The sequence below is a fragment of the Myotis myotis genome, unplaced genomic scaffold, assembly GCF_014108235.1.
Source record: "Myotis myotis isolate mMyoMyo1 unplaced genomic scaffold, mMyoMyo1.p scaffold_m19_p_18, whole genome shotgun sequence".
Lineage (NCBI taxonomy): Eukaryota > Metazoa > Chordata > Mammalia > Chiroptera > Vespertilionidae > Myotis > Myotis myotis.
In genome coordinates this window covers 15,651,567-15,676,073 of record NW_023416322.1, presented here as the reverse complement: position 1 = coordinate 15,676,073, position 24,507 = coordinate 15,651,567, and the positions used below count along the sequence as shown (strand labels likewise).

General features: G+C 48.7%; 1 protein-coding gene across 11 annotated transcripts in view; it reads left to right on the top strand.

Annotated features, from left to right (window-relative positions):
- The window catches only part of PTPN14 (protein tyrosine phosphatase non-receptor type 14), a 149,699-nt gene extending 126,346 nt beyond the window's left edge, over positions 1 to 23,353 (top strand). For 10 of the 11 annotated variants that reach the window (XM_036342258.1, XM_036342259.1, XM_036342263.1 and 7 more), the window contains 6 exons: positions 2,624 to 2,767; positions 3,859 to 4,077; positions 7,126 to 7,254; positions 8,747 to 8,981; positions 11,565 to 11,728; positions 16,051 to 23,353. In XM_036342258.1, coding sequence (XP_036198151.1) covers positions 2,624 to 2,767; positions 3,859 to 4,077; positions 7,126 to 7,254; positions 8,747 to 8,981; positions 11,565 to 11,728; positions 16,051 to 16,179 — 1,020 coding nt within the window. In that variant the 3' untranslated portion in view covers positions 16,180 to 23,353. Of the gene's footprint in view, positions 1 to 2,623; positions 2,768 to 3,858; positions 4,078 to 7,125; positions 7,255 to 8,746; positions 8,982 to 11,564; positions 11,729 to 16,050 lie in introns of those variants that run through there. The other variant, XM_036342268.1, reaches the window with a different exon arrangement.
- The last annotated feature ends 1,154 nt before the right edge of the window (positions 23,354 to 24,507 follow it).

Here is a 24,507-nt window from a genome sequence, read left to right as displayed (position 1 = left end):
AAGTGTCCTCCCCTCCCGGGCCATGTGGGGGGACAGTTCACACGCTGGTCTCCCCCGCAGCCTCCTCTGCTCCTTGTCCCTGAGAAAGTTCACAGCGGGAGCACCTGTCGCAGACACTGAAGAAGATGGGAGGCGCGTTCAGGGACAGGTTAGGGATGTCGAGGGTCACTTGGCATTTAAACAGGTGGCATTTTTCACAAAACTTCGTGCTTGCCCCTTCAAGTACATCTTCCATTCTCCTGCACGGATGCCGATGGGTACGCTTGGTACAAAGCGCAGTCATGGAGTTAGGATGTTCCAGGCCGGTGGTGTTCAGGTTGAGGTCGTGGCCAGTATTTTGCTGTTTATTCAGGATCCGACTGACTGTGTGAGCTGCCAGGAGCTCACCTTCCTGCACCTGTTGGTGTTTTGTGGGTGTGTTATTTTTTCCCAGGGGAAAGCTCCCCCCCACCCAGTTAGATATTAAAAGAACAACATCCCTGAGAGTTTTTTGTATCTATGAATCTATATGTCAGGATGGCTCGCCAATATTGACCGGCCTGCGTGCAGCGTGTCAGCTTGAGTTTCAGATTTTTTTTCAATGGACGGTTAACACAGAGCCAAGAAAGTTACAGTAAACTTGGAAGTTTACTGTTGAGCTGCAATTCCCCATTAACCTTAGTCTATTAAGAATTCAGATACATGTATGTGAATGCACATGTGCACACACACACACACACACACACAGTGGGAATTAACCTGCAAAGAACCGTCAGGGGCCAATGTTTAAGGAACCCAAGTTCCTGGGTTCAGAATCTAATCTGCAACGACTTCATGACTTCGTTCAAACCTTCGAGCATCTTCAGCCTCACAGATGGCCATCCGTGGCATGGTCCAGGTGTAACTGTTCCCACGGTTGGCAAACCCAGAGGGAAGTTGTGAAAGATGTGCTTGGGCCTCTGGCAGTACAACCTCTGGGCTGGGAGAGGAAATGGAGTGTGGCTGCCTCAGGGGAGAGCTTTCCCAGCTGGGAAAAGTGATTTATTGGCAGAAAAGCGTTTTCAGCACTTCTTGGCCCCAGGCCCCTTTAACACAGCTCAGCCTGTCAGTCTGCACTTTGCTCACTTGATACTTACTGATGCCTCCACGGTCCCGTTGCCTCATTTTGGTCAAATCCCTCCACTTCCCTTGTTACCCGTGTTAAACAAAGGCCTGCAGCCAACCCCATGGCGCTGGTTCCCTACCTGGAGCTTCAGGCGTGACACCAAGGAGCAGGGGTTTCCGATGTGTGTCCCACGTGCTGTCCCATCCCGTCCAGGGGAATCATCGTGACCCCATCCCTACTTCATTCTCCCCGTCGAACTTTTCCCCAAATCCTGTCTACTCAGGAGCTCAAGGACTCCTCCCGGGCTGGTGTCCTGGCCTCAGAGCAGGTTTAGGAGGTTCTTTAGCAAACCAGTGTGCCAGGCACGATGGCGACAGTGCCAGGTGGTTCTGCACCTGGCTTTTGACGAAGAAACAACCCCAACCTCCTCCCCACATCTCGGATGCTTCTCTGCCCTCCGCACCGATGGGCAGCTTTGGCTGGGCTTCTCAGGAATAGGTGATAAGAGGAGGCTGCCTGGGCTTCTCCAGGGTAAGAGCAATGAGAAAGTTACACCCAATGGGAACCGAGGGGACAGGCATGGTGAGAATTTGCCCTGCAGCCAACTCTCCATAACTCAGGAGCTGCTGGTGTGTTGAATGGTTGAATCAGGCCTGCTGTCTCTATCGCTCCTCTCTCTGGCCCCTACTGTTGAAATTCATGGGTCCTCTTCTCACGCTGTCTCAGTTAATCCTCCTCTGAGAAGCTCCGTTTGTAGGTCTGAGGGGTCCAGCCAGTCCCTGGTGCAAGTGTCGTAACTTCACAAACCAGGGCTCCATTCCTACTGCAGGGGGCACTGAGGGTATGAGTGTGATGCCATCCCCTGCACCCATGGTTCTATCAAGACACTGCTCTCTGGGGAATAAATTTATAAATGATAGACTAAGAAAAAAATACCTAAAAGGTTTGAAAAGAAACCAGGGGTAAGATGATCCCCTCACCTGTGGTGGCCAGAAGAGTCTGCACATTGGTTCCACTTCTGTTTGCATCAAAACCTCAAACTGTAACACGCATCTGTTTGTATGCTTTATTTTTTAAAAATATGTTTTTATTGATTTCAGAGAGGAAGGGAGAGCGAGAGAGAGAGAAACATCAGTGATGAGAAAATGATTGATTGACTGCCTCCTACAGGCTCCACACTGAGGATCGAGCCCACAACCCAGGCATGTGCCCTGACCAGCAATCGAACCGTGACCTCCTGGTTCATAGGTCGACACTCAACCACTGAGCCACACCGGCCGGGCTGTGCGCAGTCTTTGCTCTTATTTGTTGTGTGTTCGTTCATTCATCTGCTTTAAACTAAAAGCGCAGGAGTCCCGGAGGGATGGGCTTCCTCAGGCACGGTGGGAATTAATGGGTAGGCTGTGTTTGAATTCGCCCTACTAATGGTGGTTGTCTGCATTCCTTGGCTGGGGAGTTACAGATTTGGGGAGATTAAAACACATTCCAGAATTCTCCCGGTATTGTAAACAATGAGAACATGCCTTTTCTTGCCACAAGAATCTAGAGAAGCAGAAGATGGCAGGCCTGGAGGCGCAGAAGCGGCCTCTGATGTTGGCAGCGTTGAATGGCCTCTCGGTGGCACGGGTCTCGGGGCGGGAAGACGGCCGAGTTGATGGCACCCGGATTCTCATGGACGAGAGGGTAAGCCCTGGGCGTGTCAAGCATGTGATTCATTCCCTGTGCTCTTCGGATTCCTGAGCTCTCTCTTTGCCCGAACATGCCAGTACCGAGGTTTATGGGATGAATCAATTCTTCAGGTTGAGATTAGCAAGATGTAGTCTGACTGTGTTGTATTAAATGGGTCCTGACCAAGTACCTACTGTTCCTTTGTTGAGGTGGCGTGGTGATGGCTGACCGAGAGACCGGCCCCTAAAGCCGCTAATGGGCCGTAGGGCCTGGGTCAAGCCACTCATTTTCTTCGGGCCTCTTTCCCTTTTTGCAAATCCGAGAAAGTTGCAAAAACGATTGCTGTCGCTCTCAGGGTTTGTGATGTTTATGAATGGTCAGCATTTATTAGGAAGTGAGTCGCTTACCCAAGCATTTATAGAATTCTCTAACGCCATCCCCTCCACCCACGGTCAGAATAAGGTGCATGTTGGTATTTCCAAGGTGGGGAAAGTGTTCCTTTAGCGCCTGAAATTGCAATCAGAGGTTAAAGAAACAGGCTTCGAGTGCTCATAACATCAGGGTTTTAGATTCCTGTCGGTATATATGAAGTATTAGAATGTTTTTAAAGCCAGAAGGGATTTCAGAGGAATTGTTTAATCCAATCAGTACCTTTTATTATAATTAGTAGTTTGGCTGTGGGAAAAATAAAGCGAGAGGGGGGTATAATCGCCAGAACTGCAGGATTATGGACTAGCATCATCTTAATATTCATCTCAGTAAAATGGGCTGTATACGTGGAGAAAAGGGGGTTTGAGTAATGAAGAGTAACAATCTCCTCACATTAAGACTTTAAACAGAGGTGTTAGTGACACAGATACCAATTTTGAACTTCACCTCTTGCCTAGCTTTGCTGATTGGTCCTGTTGAAGCTGTGAATGAGAAGGAAATTGGTGGTTGGACAAGAGAAACTAGCACTGTGGTTACTAATGAGACCAAATCATCAAGCATTCGTTGGGCATCTTGACACTAGCAGCCTCACTGTCAATATTTAAAGAGACCCGGTTGTTTTGTTGGGATTTTGGGGTGCGATCGGTCAGTGAGCTGAAGGTTCATTTCTGTTGCAGTTCAGGACCCTGAAGAAGAAGCTGGAAGAGGGCATGGTGTTCACAGAATACGAGCAGATCCCAAAGAAAAAGGCCAACGGCATTTTCAGCACAGCGGCTCTGCCAGAAAATGCCGAGCGCAGCCGGATCCGCGAGGTTGTCCCCTACGAGGAGAATCGCGTGGAGCTGATACCGACCAAAGAAAATAACACAGGTTACATTAACGCCTCCCATATCAAGGTGAGCCGGGGAGCGTGCTGGGAAGGTTTGTGGAAGATGCCGGGGGTTAAAGGTAAAAATGCAGGGAGAGAAAAATGTAGGACGGCTGCCACTGTGCATCTTGGCTTGTCCCCAGACCCCGAGGGAAAGTGTTTGAACTTCTGGGCTTTTCTGACTCAACGGGAAGGGCATGCCCAGCACTGCAGACAGAAGGAAGCTGGCGGCCTTGGCAGAAGCTCGCGAGGGTCAGCTATTTCTGAAGCTCGCACTTTACAGAGGATTTAACTTCTTCTCCTCTATGTGGGTTATAACTCTCCCCCAGACTCCCAGGAGAACCCAAGGACTGTCCTTTTCCATTTGTAGTGAGCGGACGTGGAGACTTTGGAAGTCACAGGCATTACCTTACTGTCGCTGAAGCTTTTGTGATGCTCAGGAGTCACAAAACGCACCATTCTCCCTGGCAATACGACAGGTGATGCGTTTGACACCTGACTTTGTCCCCAAGTTGCATGTTGTTTAGAAGAGTGGGGGAGTGTAATCATAAACCATGGAGGTGTGCTTGCCAGTGACTTGCAAGATTTGCCTCCTTATCCAGTGCGTTAGGGTCATTCAATTTCTGTTAATATTTCAGAAACTTAAACCTTTTTATCTCAGTATTTCATAGACTTGAAAATTAGTCAGCTTAGTTTGGCCCCGGTTAGAATTCAGAGATAAGGATGCTCGAGTTAGATGTTTCCTAAATCACTTACCTTCCTCAATGTCTCTGATAACAGAACATACGTGTTTAGATCGTCACCATTTGCTCTGCCGTCTGAAATAGAAGAATTTATGCACATACCGCTGTTAAAGCAGTTGTTACAGGACGTTTTTAAACAGGAGAAGGCTCACATTATGAGTCCGGTATGATCAGTAACCTTAGAAACCTGTTTCTGGCTTCGTCCAGGGTTATTTCCTTTCCTCATTGGGCTTTTCAACTGTAGCCAGATCCTTGGTAGGTTCCTTTGAGCCTCCAAAACACAGCCAGATGTCTGGCTCCTGTATCGGTGTTAACAGTTTTGAATCAAAATATGAAAAGTGAACCAGGGTGTGGGGTGTAGTGTTTTTGCACACAGGGCATAGATAACCACGTGTATTTTTTTAATGTGTCAGGAAGTACTGTCAAAAGAAATATGAAAGAGCATCATCCTGGATCAGGTTGCATATTTTACTCTCATTTTTGAGAATGAGAAGGAAAACAATAAAAAAAAAACACATGAGCCCCAGGAAACGAGTCTTAAGTAAACTGACGATGGTGTGTGTCATGGGCTTCGTCAGGCTTGACAAACGGTGGCCAAAATAATGTGGTCAAACAAGGATGCGGCTCCCACAGCTGCTTCGTGATAGAAAGTCTATGGAACGCTTCTGTGGCGATGTTATACTGTCTTCTTCAGTGGCTCAGTCTCCCCTCCCGTTTTCCATCTGTTGCCTGGAAAAAGCTGTCCCTGTGCCTCAGCCGTGCCCACGGGGTGCACTGAGCAGAGGCATTCCCTTCCTCAGTGTTCTCCGGGGCCCACATTTCATCTTGCGGATCTGGGTTAGACATGGGTGCGTTTCATAGACCCGCAGAGCTTGCAAGAACTTGTCGGTGCAGTCGGAATCGAGCGGTGTACCTTGCCAACGTTTGCTCCCCGGGTTCTGAGTCGCCGTTAACAGAGCAGATTGATTTGTTCCAGAGGTGGAATCACATCTGTGAAATCCACCTCCGTAGCCTTGCTGGTTGTGTTTTTAATGCCGTTTTTAATACCCTCCTGTCAATACTTGGAATTTGCTGAAGGCCCCAGGCAGCAGCAGCCGCCTCTGCGAGTATTTACGGTTCCTATATGTTGGATGCCAGGGAGGCTAATGTTTAAAATCACAGCTCCACAGACAACCCAGCGCCTCGCCAGCCGGCAGCTATGTGGATGCTATCTCCCCCCGGAACTTGGAAAATGGATCTGGCTTGCCAGCGTTGACCTGAACATGCCTTGTGTAATGAGACAATTCACTGACACTGTTTTTTGTTTGAATCAAGTTAGCATATAGTTTCATAAAACAAATGAGGGGGGAAAAGTTTCAAACAATGATCACTTCATTGCTCCTAGAACTATGTAGAGATCTGCAAGTGGTGGAGTGTAGGGGCCTGGCTTTGCAATGCCAAGGCACAGGAATGGAAGGGGACATGAAAGAGTCCTCGCAAAGGCCGCCATCTCCCCCAGATGGCACGGCCTTCAGCACTCAGCTCACAACTTACTTACGGTGTCCGCCGCTGAAACTACCAGCTGCAGAATTCTCCTCCCAAGGCCACCCTGAGCTGTCCGGGGTAACGATTTGATTATCTAAAACCATCTCACAGCTCCAAAGTTTGGCTGGACGCTGTGAATGGCAGAACATCATGTGTGGTTGACCTAAGTGCCCTCATGACGCCTCCACCGTGTGTGGCACAGGGAGTGGCGGGTACAGCTGAGGTTCATGACGCTCTTCGCATCAGGTCCGCAGCAGCAGAAAGACATTCCTCCTGGAGGGTCTTATTCCAATGTGGACGTCGTTATTGTTTGAAAGGACGCCGCGGAGCACTGTTTCTCAAACTGGGGGTCATGGTATAGCAGTGGGGTGTAGAGTCCATTTAGAGTCAGGACCAGTTTGGGTGGTGGTGGTGTTTCTTTTTGTTTGTAAATAGACTAGAATAGAGAAAAGAATGGAAATGATTCAAGTGCATTGCATACAAGCATCACTCTCGTTTCTGTAATAAATTCTGTTAGGCTACACACACACACACACACACGGGCGTATTCCTCTAACGTGTGTGTGTATGTGTGTGTGGATATGTTTATGTATATGTGTGCTTTTAAAAAATGCACTGGTTTGTGCATAATCCCTGGGGGTTGCAGTAAGAAAAAAAGATTAGTAGCATTTTCATGTGAGAATGTCTCCATCGCCCCCTGTGGCTGCAGGGGTTCTGATGTTGGCACAGAGTCATGTGCCCCCTGTGGTCAGCAGGTAACTTGGTCCTGGATTGGGGGCTGCCTCATCGATGCTTTCTTTGGTTTGCAGGTGGTGGTTGGCGGGGCCGAATGGCACTACATCGCCACGCAGGGGCCCCTGCCGCACACGTGCCATGACTTCTGGCAGATGGTGTGGGAGCAGGGAGCCAACGTGATCGCCATGGTCACCGCGGAGGAGGTAAGGGAGTGGCCGGCAGCCCCCTGTTCCAGGGGGAGGGGTGGCCAGAAAATGGGCTTCGTGTCGGGGACTAGGCTGTTCCGTGCTGCTTCCTGCGGCACCATTTCTCTGCAAATCCTCTTCCTTTGGCATTGCACGTGTCTCCTCTTCTCACTTCCACGTATATGGGTTTTGTTTCCCAAAGATAATCTGTTGGCTTCCATTTTCATCAACTTTTCACTCTTTTCCCTGCATTGCCATGAACAAAAATTAAACCAAAAAGAACCAGCTCCTTTTTGTGTGCCAGACAACACCATCCATAGTTTTTGCCCTGGGACTCGAGAACCTGGGCTGCTGTGGGTGAATCGGCACATGTTCCAACCACGGCCATGGCCAGCTGACATACCTCATGCTTATCACAGAAGGAGCCTGGAGCTGTGGGGCCTGTAGAGGTCTTTATTCTTTAGGGAGAGAAAAAAAATGTGTGTTCTTCCTTTGCCAAGTCACACAGTTGTTCTGTTGTAATAGAAACGTCTACGTTATGAAAATGGGCACATACCACCAAGCAGTTCACCAGGGGTTGCTGTCTTTGAGGGGGAAGACGTTTTAGGTTTCTTTTCTTGTCACTTGCTCAGTGTTTTATATTAACCACTTAAGGGACTAGCTTCATGTGGTTTTGACCAATACTTATGGGGTTACCCCTTTGCTAACAATTTTTAAAGGTGGAGAACAGAGATCATTGAAAAGAGTCACATTTTATTCATGGACTGTTCCGATCAGCTGCTTTCCAGAACGGCCCATCGGAAGATAGTGGTGGCCCTGGCTGGGTGGCTCAGTTGGAGCGTCGTCCCGTCCACCAGGTTGCGGGTTCGATTCCCAGTCAGGGCACATACCTAGGTTGAGGGTTCGATCTCTGTTTGGGGCACATGCAGGAGGCAACCAATTGGTGTTTCTCTCTCACATCTCATTCTCTCTCTCTCTCTCTCTCTTTCTCTCTTCTCTCTGTGTGGTCTAATAGAGAGAGCCCTGGGCTGAACATCAGAAATGCAGAGTGTGACCTGGATTGACCACTAAGATGCAGTCACTCCCCTGCCTGAGGTCACTCCATCCCCTTTGGACAGCTTCCCACTGTCCTTGGAGTGAAACCCAAACTGCCTCCCATGGACCAGGAGGCCTTTCCGACCTCCTCGCTACCACCTTCCTCCTGTTTCTTTAACACCCAAGCGCGTTCTCACCTCTAGACTCCGCTCTGGCTCTTCTCTCTCTGACATTCACCTGCAGCTCAGTTGTGAATCTTTTAAATTTTCCGTTGATGTAGCTGCCATTGTACATCTTCTTATGGGTCTTAGCTAAGATTTGTAGGATCTAATCTGTGATAGACACTGCACAGTGCTACTGAGTTAGTGACTTAGAAGCTATTCACATTTCCCCCTATCCTCAGATTTTAAGATTAAGAGGATAAGCGCTTGCTTCCCTTGACTAATTTCCAACTTTACTTTTGTGTGTGATTCAGGAGGGCGGACGCACCAAGAGCCACCGATACTGGCCCAAGCTGGGTTCCAAGCACAGCTCAGCCACCTATGGCAAGTTCAAGGTCACCACAAAGTTCCGAACAGATTCTGGTTGCTATGCAACCACCGGCTTGAAGGTCAAGCACCTTTTGTCTGGACAGGAAAGGACGGTGTGGCATTTGCAGTATACTGACTGGCCAGATCACGGCTGCCCGGAGGATGTCCAAGGGTTTCTGTGTAAGTGTTCTCTTCCCGGCTGGGTTTTACCAACTGTGTCAGTGGTCTGATCTGTTGGAGGTGAAATGGAAAGAGAGGACGCTCTCTATTAAGTGGCAAAAGTATTATAACAAGGACGTATCTGTCCCTTCTTATGCGGAACAGAGAAGACAAATATATGTCACTTACCATATTCTCTTTACCTTTTATGCAAGTAAGCTGCTAAAACTGTGGTAAACTAATTGATTCCACCTTGATTTAGAACTTTACTCATGAATGCATAATTATTCGGATACATGTTTGAACCTTGAAAGCATGCCACGTAAGCCCTGGTTGGCATGGCTCAGTTGATTGGGCATCGTCCCACCTTGAGTTTATTTTGATATTCATTTAGAATGGGAGGCAGAGGGGGAAAGAGAGAGAAGACAGGTTTTTAAAAGGCTAAATGTACTATTTCACAAATTCCAACAGAAAGATTTCTATGTATACTTATACATTGATAAAGGAGTTTAGTTTCCCACTAACGTGATGATGGTGCTAGAGTTGGACACTGAAAGTGGAGAAGAGAAAGGTGATTGGAATCAAAGAATCTAGAGCAGGGGTGGGCAAACTTTTTGACTCGAGGGCCACAATGGGTTCTTAAACTGGACCGGAGGGCCGGAACAAAAGCATGGATGGAGTGTTGGTGTGAACTAATATAAATTCAAAGTAAACATCATTACATAAAAGGGTATGGTCTTTTTTTTTTTTTTTTTTTTTTTTAGTTTTATTCATTTCAAACGGGCCGGATCTGGCCCGCGGGCCGTAGTTTGCCCACGGCTGCTCTAGAGCGTGATGGAGAGGGTTTGTGAGTTGCTGAGGTTTGTAGCTCAGATACTAATAAGGGAGGGCAGTGACCTCCGCAGAACTCGCTTTCCTCACAGTAGTATTCTTTTTGGTCCTTTCCAGTAATCCTTCCCTAATTGACTAATCAGAATTTTCTCCAAAACACAGAACATGGCCCTAACCGGTTTGGCTCAGCGGATAGAGCGTCGGACTGCGGACTCAAGGGTCCCAGGTTCGATTCCGGTCAAGGGCATGTACCTTGCTTGTGGGCACATCTCCCGTGGGGAGTGTGCAGGAGGCAGCTGATCGATGATCGATGTTTCTAACTCTCTATCCCTTTCCCTTCCTCTCTGTAAAAAATCAATAAAATATATTCAAAACACACACACACACACACACACACACACACACACACACACACAAAACACAGAACATGGGAACAATAAAAGTAGATCACTTAAAAAAATAGACCAGTTTGATGATGGACTAACAGCTCTGATAATACAAGATTGAGTCTAAAAGATAGTGGAAGGTAGTGGTGGCCCTGGCTGGGTGGCTTAATTGGAGCGTCGTCCCATACACCAGGTTGCGGGTTCGATCCCCAGTCAGGGCACATACCTAGGTTGAGGGTTTGATCTCAGAACCCACTGAGGGAAGGCTGATCTAAATTACTAAAAAAATATAGAAAATATTTTTAAACAGTGTGAGTGCATTCATTTACATTGCTAAGGGACTCCAGACAAGTGTGTCGAGTCAGGTCCTAGAATGACTTTGTAATGAGAGAAGCGAATAAGGAAAACAGGAGTTCTTATTGACTGTATGTAAAACAGATGCTTCTAGATGAACCAGATCAGGTTGCATGCCCTTTTTCCTCTTCACCAATTTGAGCATCTCCCCGAGTCTCGTGTATGTAGCTGCATCAGGGTGAGCTTTTTCTGAGTGCCCAGGCCTTCCAATCCGCTTCTCCCTGAGCCAGCCGCTGCAAAAATCTCAATTATTAATCCGCTTTCTCCACTTCCTGGACTGTTGGAGAAGTACATTTATACCCATATTTTTTTACGGTCCTGAAGGACAGTGTAATTTTTCACTTGTGCCCCAATGGAGTAGTGAACAGACCCCCCTCCCCCTAGCCCTGCTGAGCTAGGCAGATGCTGGGAGGGATGGGGAAGGTGGCACGACTCCCCCCAAACATGTGGCCTCCAGAAATGGGGCTGGGGGTGGCTTACCTTGAGCTACTCAACCAGTTGGAATCTAAGCTGTAAAGCAGGCCCCCGATGTCTATTTTAAAACCTAAAAACGAAGTTGAGCCTCGGTTGACATTCGCTCATTCAGGGAGGGGAAGAGAGAGGGCAGATGGAGGCTCTTCCCACCAGACACTGGCGCTGCCAGGCGGGCGTTTCAAGGGGACCTCGCTGGTGCTCTGATCCCCGTCTGTTAATAGGAGGAATTGCTGTAAGTAATGTCGAGACTCATCTGCTTGGGGGACTTGGGGATTTGCAGAGGGGAAAACCGAATTTAATTTTTAAAAAAGAACTATTTAATTCAAAGAACAAATTCTCCCATGGACTAATTGACTCCCAGCTGGTCCTCTCTGGCTCCAGGACTGTACCGTGGGTACCAGCCAAATAATTAGTGTCTTGTAAGAACTGTAAATCATTGTCACTTAAAAAAAAAAGAAAAAAGATTCCCCATCCGTTTTGCCCCCCCCCCCCCCCCCCCCGGCTCCTGGAGGCAAAGCCACGCGGGGCTCGCGTGACGGACGTGCCCTTTGTCTTGCAGCCTACTTGGAGGAGATCCAGTCGGTGCGCCGGCACACCAACAGCATGCTGGAGGGCACCCAGAGCCGGCACCCGCCCATCGTGGTCCACTGCACCGCGGGCGTGGGCCGCACCGGCGTGGTCATCCTCTCCGAGCTGATGATCTACTGCCTGGAGCACAATGAGGTGGGTCTCCCGGGGCCTCCTGAACCCTCCACCTGGGGACAGAGCTGCACCCTGGCGGGGTCTCGCCTGCACCCCTCTTTCCCGGGGCCCGATTCCCTCTGTCCTGACGAGAGCTTTCCATGGCCCGGATCCCTGCTCGGGCTCTGACATTCCCAGGCCTGGTTACCTTTCGTCTGTCACTGCCCTGTGCTGACACCCATGTCATAGAGAGAGGTCGGCCTGTGCGGTAGGGACTGACCGGTTAGAAAGTCTGATCTTCGTCGGCATGGACTTCCGGAAGTCGGCAGTGTTGTGTAGACAGTCTGGCTTCATGGTGGGTACTTTCCCATGGTGCGTGGTTTGGCCACATGTAGTTTCGATGCGTCTGGCGTGTCTGGGATGTGTGTTGGCCTCCAGCCTGTGTGAAAGTGCGTGTAGCGTACAGAGCTTTGGCATCCTTCAGAGGGGTTTTCTCTAAAGGGGGCTGTTGTTGGCTCCGGTCTAGAGCAGTGGTTGGAGTGACAGCGAAGTGGGCATCTGAGTGCCTTTGCCAAGGTCACGCCCAGCTCTTCTTCCTGAAGAAGGGGCTGTGGCCGATGTGGCGCCCACGCAGTGCGTGGCATCTCCTTCCTGCTCTAACCAGGGCGTTACTCTGAGGGGCTTTTGATTTCCTCAAGATGAAACAATAGCCGTGGAGGCTAAAGACCGTCTGCTGTTTGTTTATATGGGGCTTAGAATGGCTGTCACGTTTTTTGTCTTAGTGGGGTCCTCATAGCAGCCAGGTAGATGGGGCTGGGCACAGGCCAGTCCTCCTGCTTTACAGATGGGGAAACTGAGGCCCAGACACTGTTCAGCGGCTTGTCCGGAGCCACATGGCTCCGAAGCAGTGGTGCCACGGTGAGAACGAGATCTTGTACCCCTCCTCTCCCCACGACCTGTTATTTCCTTCTCCAGCTTCAAGTGTCATTAGGTTCTTGTTCATTTTTCCAAATTACACAGCTTGGAGAATCCGAGGACACTTTCCAAGTGGTTCGGTAGTTTTTCGGGAAAGTTACAACACACGTTCTGCGAAGGAATTTATGTAATAATATACGTATTTACTCATTACCATCCGTGGCTTGAAATTCAGACTAACTACTACACCATGAAATTTGTTATAGTGTAACTTGCAGGAAAACGGTAAATGGTTAGTGTAAACATGTTCAGAGGATTGTAAACTCCCTGCCTATAAAAGTTCATTTTGGAAGCTTCCCGTCTGTAGCATGCATGTTTGTGCTGCTGAGGAGGAGGAGGAGGAGGAGGAGGAGGGGAGTTCGGAATAATGTGGCCTGGTGTTGGAAAACACCAAACGTTCTGTTGATGAGCAAAATGCCCCTCATGGAATCAGTTGAGACTGCGTCACAGAGGTTTCATCATCTTCTGTGAGTTTTTATCCTTTTGTCTCACATGAAGTTCTGGATTGTTTGCTTCTGTCAATAGTGGAAGTCTCTAGAAGAGTGGATAGCTTGCCACCAAGTCCCAAATCCACTCAGTACTGGGAGATGGGATAAGATGGAATGGAACCAGGGGACTATGGCTTGAGCAACCATGGGCTCCAGGGGCAGAGGAAGGGCCTCATCATCTACTCCCTCCCCACAAGTCTTTTTCTCCCCACTCATATCACTTTCTTCCCCTTCTCTTCTCCATCCCCTGTGCACACCTCTGCTACACCGTCCTACTTTTCAACTTGAGAAGCTATTCTGTCCATCTTGTCTGACATGAAGGATTGTTCCGTTTTGAGCTCTTCAGAGACCCATTAAAGGCCAAGCCTCAGCGAGGCGATGACACGAAGGCTCATTGATCACCAGATGTTCCTGGCCCAGTAGAACAGTACACAGCACATGTCAGCCAGTATGGCACCGAGGGAGGGACCCGGCCATTGGGGCCTCGCGTGGACTTGATGAGGGCTCGGGCGATTAAATTCTCTCTGGTGTGTCCAAACATAGCGGATTTCCTCAATGCCCAGTCGCACGCCAGAACATTCTTTGCTGGAACGTGGTCAGTCCAAAAGGGACTTCTGTTCCCATTGATATTCAAAGATAGCTGGATGACTCATTTTTCACTTCCCTTCCCCAGCACAAATATAGCTGGCCTTATCTGCCCGTTTCCCATCAGTGCTATTGGTAGCTGGTGAGGGCGAAAAAAGTTCTCCACTTTGTTCTGTTTCGGGCCTGACGAGTAAGCTCCAAGCCCTTATTTTGGGAGAAGGGTGGAACATGTTTAGATCGTTCATTTTTTGTTTTTTTGACAAATATGAAATTGTATGTCCTATTATTTTCCTGTCTAAACTTTCCTGCCTCCTCTCCATGGCTTCTGGATTAACCCCCTGTATGTTTTATTCTCTAATCCATGCAGTTTTAATTTTGTCAGTGAAATGCCTTTTCTTTTCCCTGAAACAAAGATGTGTGAGGTCAGCACCTGTGAGGGAGGGATGGGAGGGGACTCACCCAGGCTGTTCCGAAAAGCCTCTTTGTGGCCCGTTGCTTTTGGTCACAGAATATTACCTGTTATGTTTTAATGCCCATACGTTTTATGGTTTATAATACCCTCTCTTGGCCCCTGGATTTAGCTGTCTGTCCCAGATGAGTTAATTACAAATACCAGGTTATCCCCAGCCAAATAGCAAGATGGCTTGGTCTTCCTGCTTTTCTGCGTTGGCTGTCCCTCCTTCATAGAGTAGAGGAGGAGAAAATGCCTTCCAAGCAAGATTGAGCAAGCATCAGCTGCCTCCTGATTCCTTGCGTTAGGGCCAGTGGACATCAGAGCCTGTGCGAGTGAATCTTCAAGGCAACTAGCACTCTTCCCTTGAGGACCAAGGGACCTTTCTTGGTCTTATTTCCAAACTGCACCGTATCAGATCATCTGTCCTTGGGGCTGAGTTTTACAGGCTATTAAGATGGTGGTGGTGGGGATGGAAGTGGAGGGGATGGAGGGGGTGGTGCTGGTGGGGATGGAAGTGGAGGTGGTGGAGGGAGTGGTGCTGGTGCGGATGGAAGTGGAGGTGGTGGAGGGGGTGGTGCTGGTGGGGATGGAAGTGGAGGTGGTAGAGGGGGTGGTGCTGGTGGGGATGGAAGTGGAGGTGGTGGAGGAGGTGGTGGTGTAGGTAGTATGATGGTGATGGTGGTTGCAGAGATGGAAGTGGAGGTGGTGGAGGTGATAGTGGTGATGATGACAATAATGAAAACATAACAATAACAGCTCACCTGTATTTAGTGTTTACCATGTGCCAGCACTATTTTAGCAGTTTTCCAACTTGAGAAGCCTTTACAGTTAACTCTGTGGGAAGGGTCTTGTTAGCACCCTTGTGTAACACAGAGAAACAGAGGCACAGGTGATGAAGGGATGGTAGAGTGCGGCTTCAGCAGGTGATTGTTCATTTCATAACATTATAAGATGATCATGCGTGGTCTTAAGAACTGTGTGCAGACATTGTGCTCAATGCTTTACATGCATGTCTTCAGGTGATCCTGGAGGTGGGTACTGCTTATACCCCATGTCAGTGCCCAGGACACATCACTAACCTGGGCAGCGCCACTGTGCCATTGGAGGAAAGCACCATTATCCTTATTTACAGGTGAAGAAACTAAGAGCAAGAGATAGCATAAATCCTACCGTTGGGCCACGATAGAGTTGAGAATACCAGTCGGGTTTAACTCTAGCCTCTATGTTTTCTCTGACACACTGGTCTGTATTTTAAATAGCACATCCCTGGCCAGTGTGGCTCAGTGGTTGAGTGTTGACCCATGAACCAGGAGGTCACAGTTCTATTCCCAGTCAGGACACATGCCCGGGTTGTAGCCTTATTGTTTAATATGGGGTGTGCAGGAGGCAGCCGATCAATGATTCTCTCTCATCATTGATGTTTCTATCTCTCTCTCCCTCTTCCGTCCTCTCTTTGAAATAAAAATATCTATAATAATAAAAGCATAATATGCTAATCAGACCGGACGTCCTTCCGGACAAACTTCCAGACGAACCCAGGGCTGCGAGGGAAGCCCAGGTCCCAGGTGCCAGAGGGAAGCCGGTGCCGACAGCCAGGGGAAGGAAGGCCTATTCTTGCATGAATTTCATGCATCGGGCCTCTAGTATTAAAAATAAAATACAATAGCACATCAGTGGTACATGCCAACCAGGTTCTCCAACTGCTGGTATCGAGTCTTTGGGAAAATCTACAGGGGGCTGAGCCCTTTGCTGTCTCCTGTACCTGCACACAGTGAGGGAATGCTTCTCGGATGAAGGAATGAGGAAACACTCATGGGAAGCTCCCCATCTCAGGACCTTGTGCTTTTTCTCTTTTCTTGCAGAAGGTGGAAGTGCCCATGATGCTGCGGCTCCTCCGGGAGCAGAGGATGTTCATGATCCAGACCATCGCTCAGTACAAGTTTGTCTACCAGGTCCTCATTCAGTTCCTCCAAAACTCCAGACTCATTTAACTCCCGGACCCAGCCCCTGGAAGAGGGACCCAGCTCCATCTTGCAGATGGGGAGGCACCTCCACACAAAGCCTGCTCCCCCAGCAGAGCATGGGTGGCTGGAGCCGGCAGGACACGGGCTCCCTCGTCACGGGAGCCAAGATTCTTCATCAGCATCATGTATTATTTTATATGAGATAATTTATTTTTTCCCCCTTTGGAATAACTTGTGTGAATCATTGTAATTGCAGTTTTCACAGTAATGTAGTGCTTTTCATTTGAACCACATTTTGACCGATCTGCATTGTAACACGTTGGTAGGGAAAGGTCGCCTGGTGGACCATTTGGGGGACAGAGGCAGAAGGGAACACATCTCTGGTGAAGTTGCAGCCAGCTGGGTAACCAACCCTGAAATTCATCAGCTTAATTGCTCATGTCCAAATCAAAGATGGCAAGAAAATGAATTTATCCTAAATTGTAAAGATTAGGGCCAAGATCTTTTTTTCTGAGGGAAAAAACGCTCTTCTCTTATATTTTGGGCTCGGGAGCCTTGATGGACAGGATGATTCCTCCCTGCTTCCATCTGTCCTCACCCTCAGTAGTCTTCCCCCAGTCCCTCCTCCAACCTTGAGTGACAGCCGGAGCAGCCAGAGGAAAGGCTGCATTTACAGTGGAGTAATCCTTGCCCAGGCTGAATGGGGAGCTTTGTTTGACTCTTTCTTGACCACCCGTTACTCTGGGCTCTGGAGCTTGTTTCCTTGCCGGGGGCCGCACCCTCCGTATTTGCAGCTTCTCCTCATTTGCTCGGTGGGTGCCAGGCTGGTGGCCTTGGAGGCCCTGGGCCAGGCCATCTGTGCAGATCGGCTTCTTGCCTGATTGAGAGAAGCTAATGGACCGGAGTGAGAGGAGAAAGGAGACAGGAAGGCCCTTGATCCTGTGTTTGTTTAGGATGGGTGTGCTGGACGGGGGCCTGAAGGTCAAGGTGCTGGGGGGTGTTCTGTCCCTCCATGAGCCACCAAGTCATTGGAAAGGTTATACAGGAGACACCTGAGAAAGCTGATGGGGGCTCTTTGACACTCAGCAGGGGCCCTGGCCAGGAGCCACACCAAGTGTGACCCCGCTGTGCTGGTGCCGTCTCTAGACTTTGGTCTGTGAGAGTAAAACTCAGCCCACTCGGTCCTGGCCCCCATGACGAACGTGGTGGAGTTCATGTCGCACAGAGCCCTGTGGTGGTCCCTCCTTTCTCCATACAACTCAGTCTGGTCATTTGTGGGGTCAGCGCTGCCTTCAGTGAAGCTCGGTCCTCACTTTGTCTCTTCCTGGCCTTCACTGGTCCCTGTGATTCGGAATTTCTTAGGTTAGTACACAGATATTCCACACACTTTCCATCTTGCTGAATTTGGGGGGATTTTCTTCTCTAGTTTTTCCTGAATGTAACTTTTAAATTGTTTTGTTCTCGGAATTGATCACCATGGTGTTCTACCAGGCCTTCTTCCACTGCTGCTTTCATTTTCTTTTTTATCTATTCTTGCGCTGAAAATACAAGGAAAGAAGGCATCAGATCAACCAGAAAGAAGAGTGTGCCTCTGTAACTTTGGTCACCGCACACCAACGGACGGGTGTGGACACAGGTCCCCAGGAACTGCTTTGGCTTAGGAATCAATTCAGTTCCACATCTGGCCAGATGGTATGATTTTTCTCTTCGTTAGACGCAGAGTCTCTGGTGATGGAGGGCCTTCTGTCTTCTACCCCAAAGTCTAAAGAATCGGTCAAGGAGTCTAATCACTTCAGCCGAGCTCTGTAGGTTCCGGGATTTGGGTCTATATTCTGAAAAAGAAAGCTATTAGCACGCCATTTATTTTCAGCGGAACAGAGCTCACAGCCCTCCCTCGGGCGCTCAGGACTTGGATCATCCACAGGCAGAGAGGTATTGGTTTCCTTTCCTTAGATACAGTCCATCCTTGGGATATTCTGCTGTGAGGGACGTCAAACAATTGCCTGCTTTATTGTTTGATGGACTGCCAGTATGTCTCTTTCATCTCGTGGGCCCCAGCGTGGGTGCCATTGACAGGTCTCGTGTGGGCAGCCCGTAGATCTGTCTCTTTGCGCTCATCACTCACGGTCCCCTCTTCAACCCGTCCGCTGTTGCCACCTTGTGCTCCAGGAGTATTTGTGAATGCAGGAAATAAATGGGTTTAATATCCAATTTCCTAGCCAAAGTTTATGTTGAAACCCAAAGGCAAACATTGAAAGTTATGCCCCATCTTTCCTTTTGAAAAACAAGGGCTTTGGGTCCTTCAGCACATTTTGCATTCCTTTTCACATCTCCAGCAAATGCCAGCCCCTCTCCTGTTCAATTAGCGGCCGCCACTTAAAGTTCTTCCAGTGGCATCTGCATAATCATTGCCCAGAGATGCTTTGTATCTGGGAAGCCTGCCAAGGAATAAACCTTGAAGCAAAGTGTATTAAATTAGTTATCTAGTTAGAGCTTTTGGAATGAGTTCCTGATGATGTACCAAGTCTGAAGCAGGGGCTGTCGGAGTCTGTTGCTGCGGGTTGGGTTTGAAAAGAGAAAATAAAAAATTTCTCAACAGCAAAGCCCTCAAACACACGCAGGCCTCTGGTTTTGAAGTTCTCCAGGTGAAATGTTTTGTTTCTCTAATCCACACTCATTTGGATGCATCGGCCCCGTGTTTGTCCTTGTTCAGTACGGTCGCTGGATTGTGGGGGTGGAGCTTGATGTCTTCATCCTGGAGCTGAGCTGAGCCTGTGAGCTTCATGGGTTTCTCCAAGGAGACACCACCTTTCAGTAGCATTTCCATTGACAGACACCTCTTTCCCCGGACAGGAAGTATCACACATTGATTTCCTCATAGGACAATAAAGAGGAATGGGCTCCTCCCCTCCAGTGGAGGGGAGCAGTAAGATCGGGAAGGGGAAAACTTCTCCACATGGAATACTTAGACTTCCGAGGAGCCCCAGTACAGGTCATCTCACTTTTATACTTTTTGTGGTCCTAGGTTGAGAAGAGGAACTAATTTTTAACTGTAATGAATGCCACTGTTTGCCTAGGGGTCACTTGTCCATCTCGGCTCCTTCCTTGTGGGCTGCTCTCTGAGATTTGACCACGGGCTCGCCCAGTGCCCACCTCACCTTCATCCTGTTTGCTCTCAGCTTCTGGGGTTCCGTTATAAGCTCCAGCGGGTACTGCAGGTCAGCGTTTTTATCCAGTTGCTTCCTTTTCTGATCTTTCCCAGCTTACCATAGGTTGACCCAGATGAAATTTCCAATGGTTGGACCATATTTTACTTATAATAACATGGATCAACCTAGTCTATAGAGTGTTTATTCCCATTTTTTTCAAGCAAGTGCTGTAGCTCACGGAGGCCTGAGCAGTGGGCAGCGTGGCCCTGGGTGGGCGTGCCGTCTTGCCCTGGTGATTCTCGCCTCACTCGGTGAGTGGGCCATCTCGTGGGGCCTGGGAGTCACTGCAGAGATGTTAGCACATGTTGATTCTGATGGGTGGGCTTGGCCATCAGGCGCATCACCCTGGGGTTTTCCGCTGCCGTCTTTTCTGGATGTGCAATCAGGATTAGCTGTCCTCAGCCCGGTGGTTAGGGAACGGGATGTACGACCCCCGAAGGTGGCCTGTCAGAACACAGAATGTTTTCTAATCTCTCTCCGACTTCCAATGCGTGTTTGGCAGGGGAAATGGGTATAGTTATTCTTTTGGGGCAGATACGTCAACCACTTGGGGTGGGAGGCAGGTGCAGGGAGCTTAGATTCAAGGGTTGGGATTGGATCAGACCCATGTTCATCTACCCCTCATTCCACCTCTGTGTCAGGGATAGTGGCCTCCTGGTGTAGGACATTCCCAGAGGCACCAAATGGTCACTGTCGGGCTCGTCGGCTGGCCCTTTGTGGGAATTCAGCTTTCTCTCGTTTTACCAAAGATTCTGCCGCTGCTGTTTTGTATCGCTGCCTGTGGTTTTTATCAGACACTTCTCATGCTCTTAGTAGCGATTCCATTCTGTGAGCAAAGCAACAACCCACCTAGCGCCACCTCCAAGGGGAGAAGTTGGGGTTTTCCGTGGACACTGAACACGTGTCCCAGTGGCCCACAGCTCTGTGACTGACAAACTAGTTGGCCCTGTCGGGTGGAAATCGCTAGGGCGCTCAGTTGTGTTTGACACTTCCCTTGAGCTCTGAGCGAGAAAGCAGAATGGTTCTTGTCTTTGCCTGTTTCTAAGACTCTGGGGGGGCTAAAGGCCTTAGTGACCATTGGTTGCAAGTAGTAGCAACGTGCCTGGGAGAAATGTGAGCTGTACCCATTCCAATTCAGCCAACCCATAAACTCGAGTGGGTGAGCATTTTTATCCAGATAAGACCACCTTTCTTATCTTTTCCAGCTTAATGCATCTGCATGCTGCTCTCAAGGCCAAACTAAAAGGGTCTCTGTAAAAATGCCCATGAGCCTGGGATTGTGTGGTCTGGTGCCGTAAGGGGAGGATGTACATCAGTTCCTCCTGTTCACCGCTTCCGCCTGCCCTCCCATTCTAACAGCAAATTCAAGGGCACTGCATTGTAAGGCCGCAGGGCTGGAGCTGAAGTGCAGCCCGAATTTGACAAGCAGCTGCGCAGAAGTCACTGCTGCTTCCACCACACTTTGGGCCCTCAAGGATCATTCTTTCCAGAAAGTGCCATAAGCTTGCCCAGAGCGGAGCTAGGAAGGGGAAGAGGAGGGGGGAGGCTTTTAGATCAGCCCTGAAGTTGTTACCAAAACATTCGCAAATAATTTTCTGGACCCGAGAATGTCTGTCCTGCTCCCTACCTCCCTTTCTGTGCGGCCAGAAACCATGCGGTGGCCTCCCTGGGAAAGACGGGCGGTCACGCTGGCGTCTGTTTCACCCTTGTGTGTGGTTTTAAACCTCGTCTTCACGGTTGGCGTAGCGCTTGATGGTGTGGGTTCTGGTGGTGCCCGCGTTTGCTGCTCAGGAATCCCGCCTCCCCTCGCTTGCTGGTAGCTGATGCCTTCCTGGCAGTCCTATGAGCAGGGGGCTCTGCTCCTCCGTGCGGCTCCCAGCGTTGGCAATCGCAGCTCCCGGGCATCTTCATTCCTCTTTCCTGCCCTTTATGCAAGTTGTGTCTATGATCAGGGCCCCAGAACTGGGAGGTGTCAGGACAGTGGCTGCAGCTGTTCCTTGTCTTCTTGGGGGGCTGGGTGGGACTATCTTGTGACGTCACCCTCTTCATTCCAAGAGCACCTCACTCACCCAGGGCTGTGCTGACCTCGCCTTGCTCTGCACCAGCGCACCATTTCTTCCCCTTTCCTGTCAGGGTGACCCCTACCAAATGGTTTCATCTGTCATAGAGAACCACTCTTAAACCTCTCCAAACAATGTAATTAGGAAATCGGATTTTAATTTTTAAAAGTTACGTAGTTTCAAGGAGTGTAAGATCTGACAGATGGAAATAACCAGAATGGAAACAGCTAGGAAGCTGTCAGCAGCCAGGACGCTGCCCGACCCACCCACTCTTTCACTCTGGGCGATGCCCCCACTCATCACGAGAGATGAAAGCCAGGATGGATTCGGTTGCCGGCCCTGTTTACAGTGATGATTGCCGCAGCGCCCGCTGTTCCTTTCAAGGTAACCTACGTGGATTCCCAGCGGCTGCACTTGGCACATGGTGTCTGTGGTCCGATGAGTTTGTTTCTAGCTTCCTCCTGCACCCATGCGCCCTCCATCCTAGCCAGAATCAGGGATGGCGCCCGGCTCCTCGGGAGGGGCAGGGCACGCTGCTCATCCAACTCTCTAGCTTACCCTGTTCTTCTTCCCCAACCTCCAGGGCAATGCACAGGCCTCCTCACCTGACACAGTTTCAAGGAGAAAGCTGCCAAGATCGGATTGGGGTCTGTGTGTGCGCTGGGGTGGTGCTGTTTTGCTGAAATCTCAGGAACCCTGCTTTGAGTTTAGGGAGGTGGCTCTCAGGGCCGGGGTGCCCGGTGTTCTGGGCACTTCTCAGGGGCCTCCCTCCTCCCTCAACTGCAGGGTAGCTAATTAGTCACCTCCGGCCAAGAGCTGAAAGCTGTCACTCAGAGCCATTTATTTTTCCCAACTTGAACGTAATTTCCCTTTCACTGAACTTCCTTGCCACTGCTTGGGACCTTCAAAATCCATCGACTCCATCCTTTCACGAGTGAGGTTCCTCTTCAGTAGAGATGGTTCCCTGGGATGTCCTTTGTTCCTCTAATAGCTCACTCCTTTGAGGAGTCTGAAGTGGAAAAAGAAAGGGTTACATATGCAGATGACTATTGACTCTATAACCTTATGTAACTTGTGTTGCTTCAAATAACAGGCTTATCTAGTTTGTTTCACTGAACTGTTGTTCTGCGACTTCAGTATTTTGATGCTTTCCTTGGTCTGTGTTTTATAAAATGTTGTGCATTGTGGTATCATCCAAACCACTTGACAGTGAATAGGTTTCAAGTCCAAAGGATGCATAGACAGCTTAGAAACGAGTTGGTTCTGAAGGTTCTTGGGTTGGCCCACAGAAGCCTGGCTTGCAGCGCAGCTGAAATCTCGGGTTGGGTCAGCCAGAGCTGGTTGGCTATCATTATTTCCAGGGCTGACCTGGAAATTTAGCCGCCTGATAGGTTGTTGCTGTGAGAAACGCATTCCGGGTTGGGACTTGGGATCCTGAGTTGCCACCTTACAAATGGAAGTCCAGTCTATCACCATCTTGTAAGGGGGGAGAAGGAGTGAGACGTTCATAGGACATTCCCTAAGTGGGGAAGTGGTTTATCAATATTCATGTCAGCTCGACTTTGTTACAGACTCCCTCTCAATTTAATAATATTGAAAGCCTTAAATAAAACTATGCATGCTATCCTACGCTTTTTTTATATCAGTAAATAAGCTTATGCTTGGCAGTTTTGTACACAGTTATGCGGTGTATAAAACTGACTTTTGACAGTATTTTTTGCACTGTTTCCTATCTGTTTTTATAACGTCTTATTTACATTATACTGGTCCTAGTTGCTATTGTGTATGTTCTCACTGCCCATGTCATGGCTGTGAAATGTTTCATATGTGCCTTTACAAATGTGAGATCTTTATTCTAACCTTTTTTTTTTTTATAAAAGATATCTATTGATTTACATATGCAATAAACTTGTTTCTTTTTCCAGAGAAAAACAGTTGCATTTTCTCTCGTCTGTACTATGTGTGTTCGCTTTAGTTGAAAGCAGCCATCTCGTCGAGGGTTATTTTCACGAGCACAAGGGCCTGGGAACATCTACTGTTCAGTTTTCTAACACCCACTTATTTCTGCCCACGTTTTATTCCTGTGTAACGTGATCACACGAAATAATTAGTTCGACATTTCCAGAGTTGTCACGTTTAGAAAAAATATCTGACCGGGATGATCGCTAGGCAGATGGAGTGAAGACGACACAGAAACGGACCCCCTTCTCACAAGTGGGCGCCAAGTCCCTTCCCCCAACTGTCCTTTACTCGGATCCCAGCCGTGCACCTGCAAAAGGCAGACGCCAGGCTGCCAGACGAGACCCAACTTTTAGTTTTTGTCTTTCAGCGTTATTAAGAGCACAACTCATCACTAGCTTTAAGGCGGCGGCCCCACCCTTATTATTTCCAGCCCATCAGCTGCCATAGACACACACGATGAAGCCCTGGTGATGAGGGCCGACCCTATGGGGCTTTGATACATAACAGGGCACAGCACCACGGCTGGGAGTGACCCATGTACAGCCCTGGCACCAGACCAGCTACTGTTCACTACACAGGTCCCAGCGTGCTTCACATGATGCAAATGAGAATACGGTCAGCAAAGGTGGAAGGAGATGGCAAATGTCTCATTAAACGGAAAGATCTCTGTATATGTTGACTGTGACAACAATACGATTCTAGTTCTTGAGAGAAAAGCCACATACTATTTTTAAAAGATGACAATAGGCAAAATGCCAATGAAAATGGAGAGAAGTCCGGTAGATGGCAAACCATAATACAAAGCCATTATAACCAAAACAGCCTAGATGGCAAAAGAATAGGTACACACACTGATCTGGTTTCTCTCTCATGGACTGAGTAAATAGACTCAGTTTATTTTCTTTGGTTGATAAACAGAAAAAGTGGTTTTATATAATTTAGAAAACACTAGTAGACCTCTGTTTATCTCCAAACAGAGCGGGAGAAGAAACTTTTTTAAAAAAATGTAGAACAAAAGATAAATATTAAATACAAATTTGCAGTAAAATGACAAAAACGGGCTCACACATGCCTATTTTCTGGTTTTTACATTTTATTTTCTTCAATAAAAATAAACGGGGAGA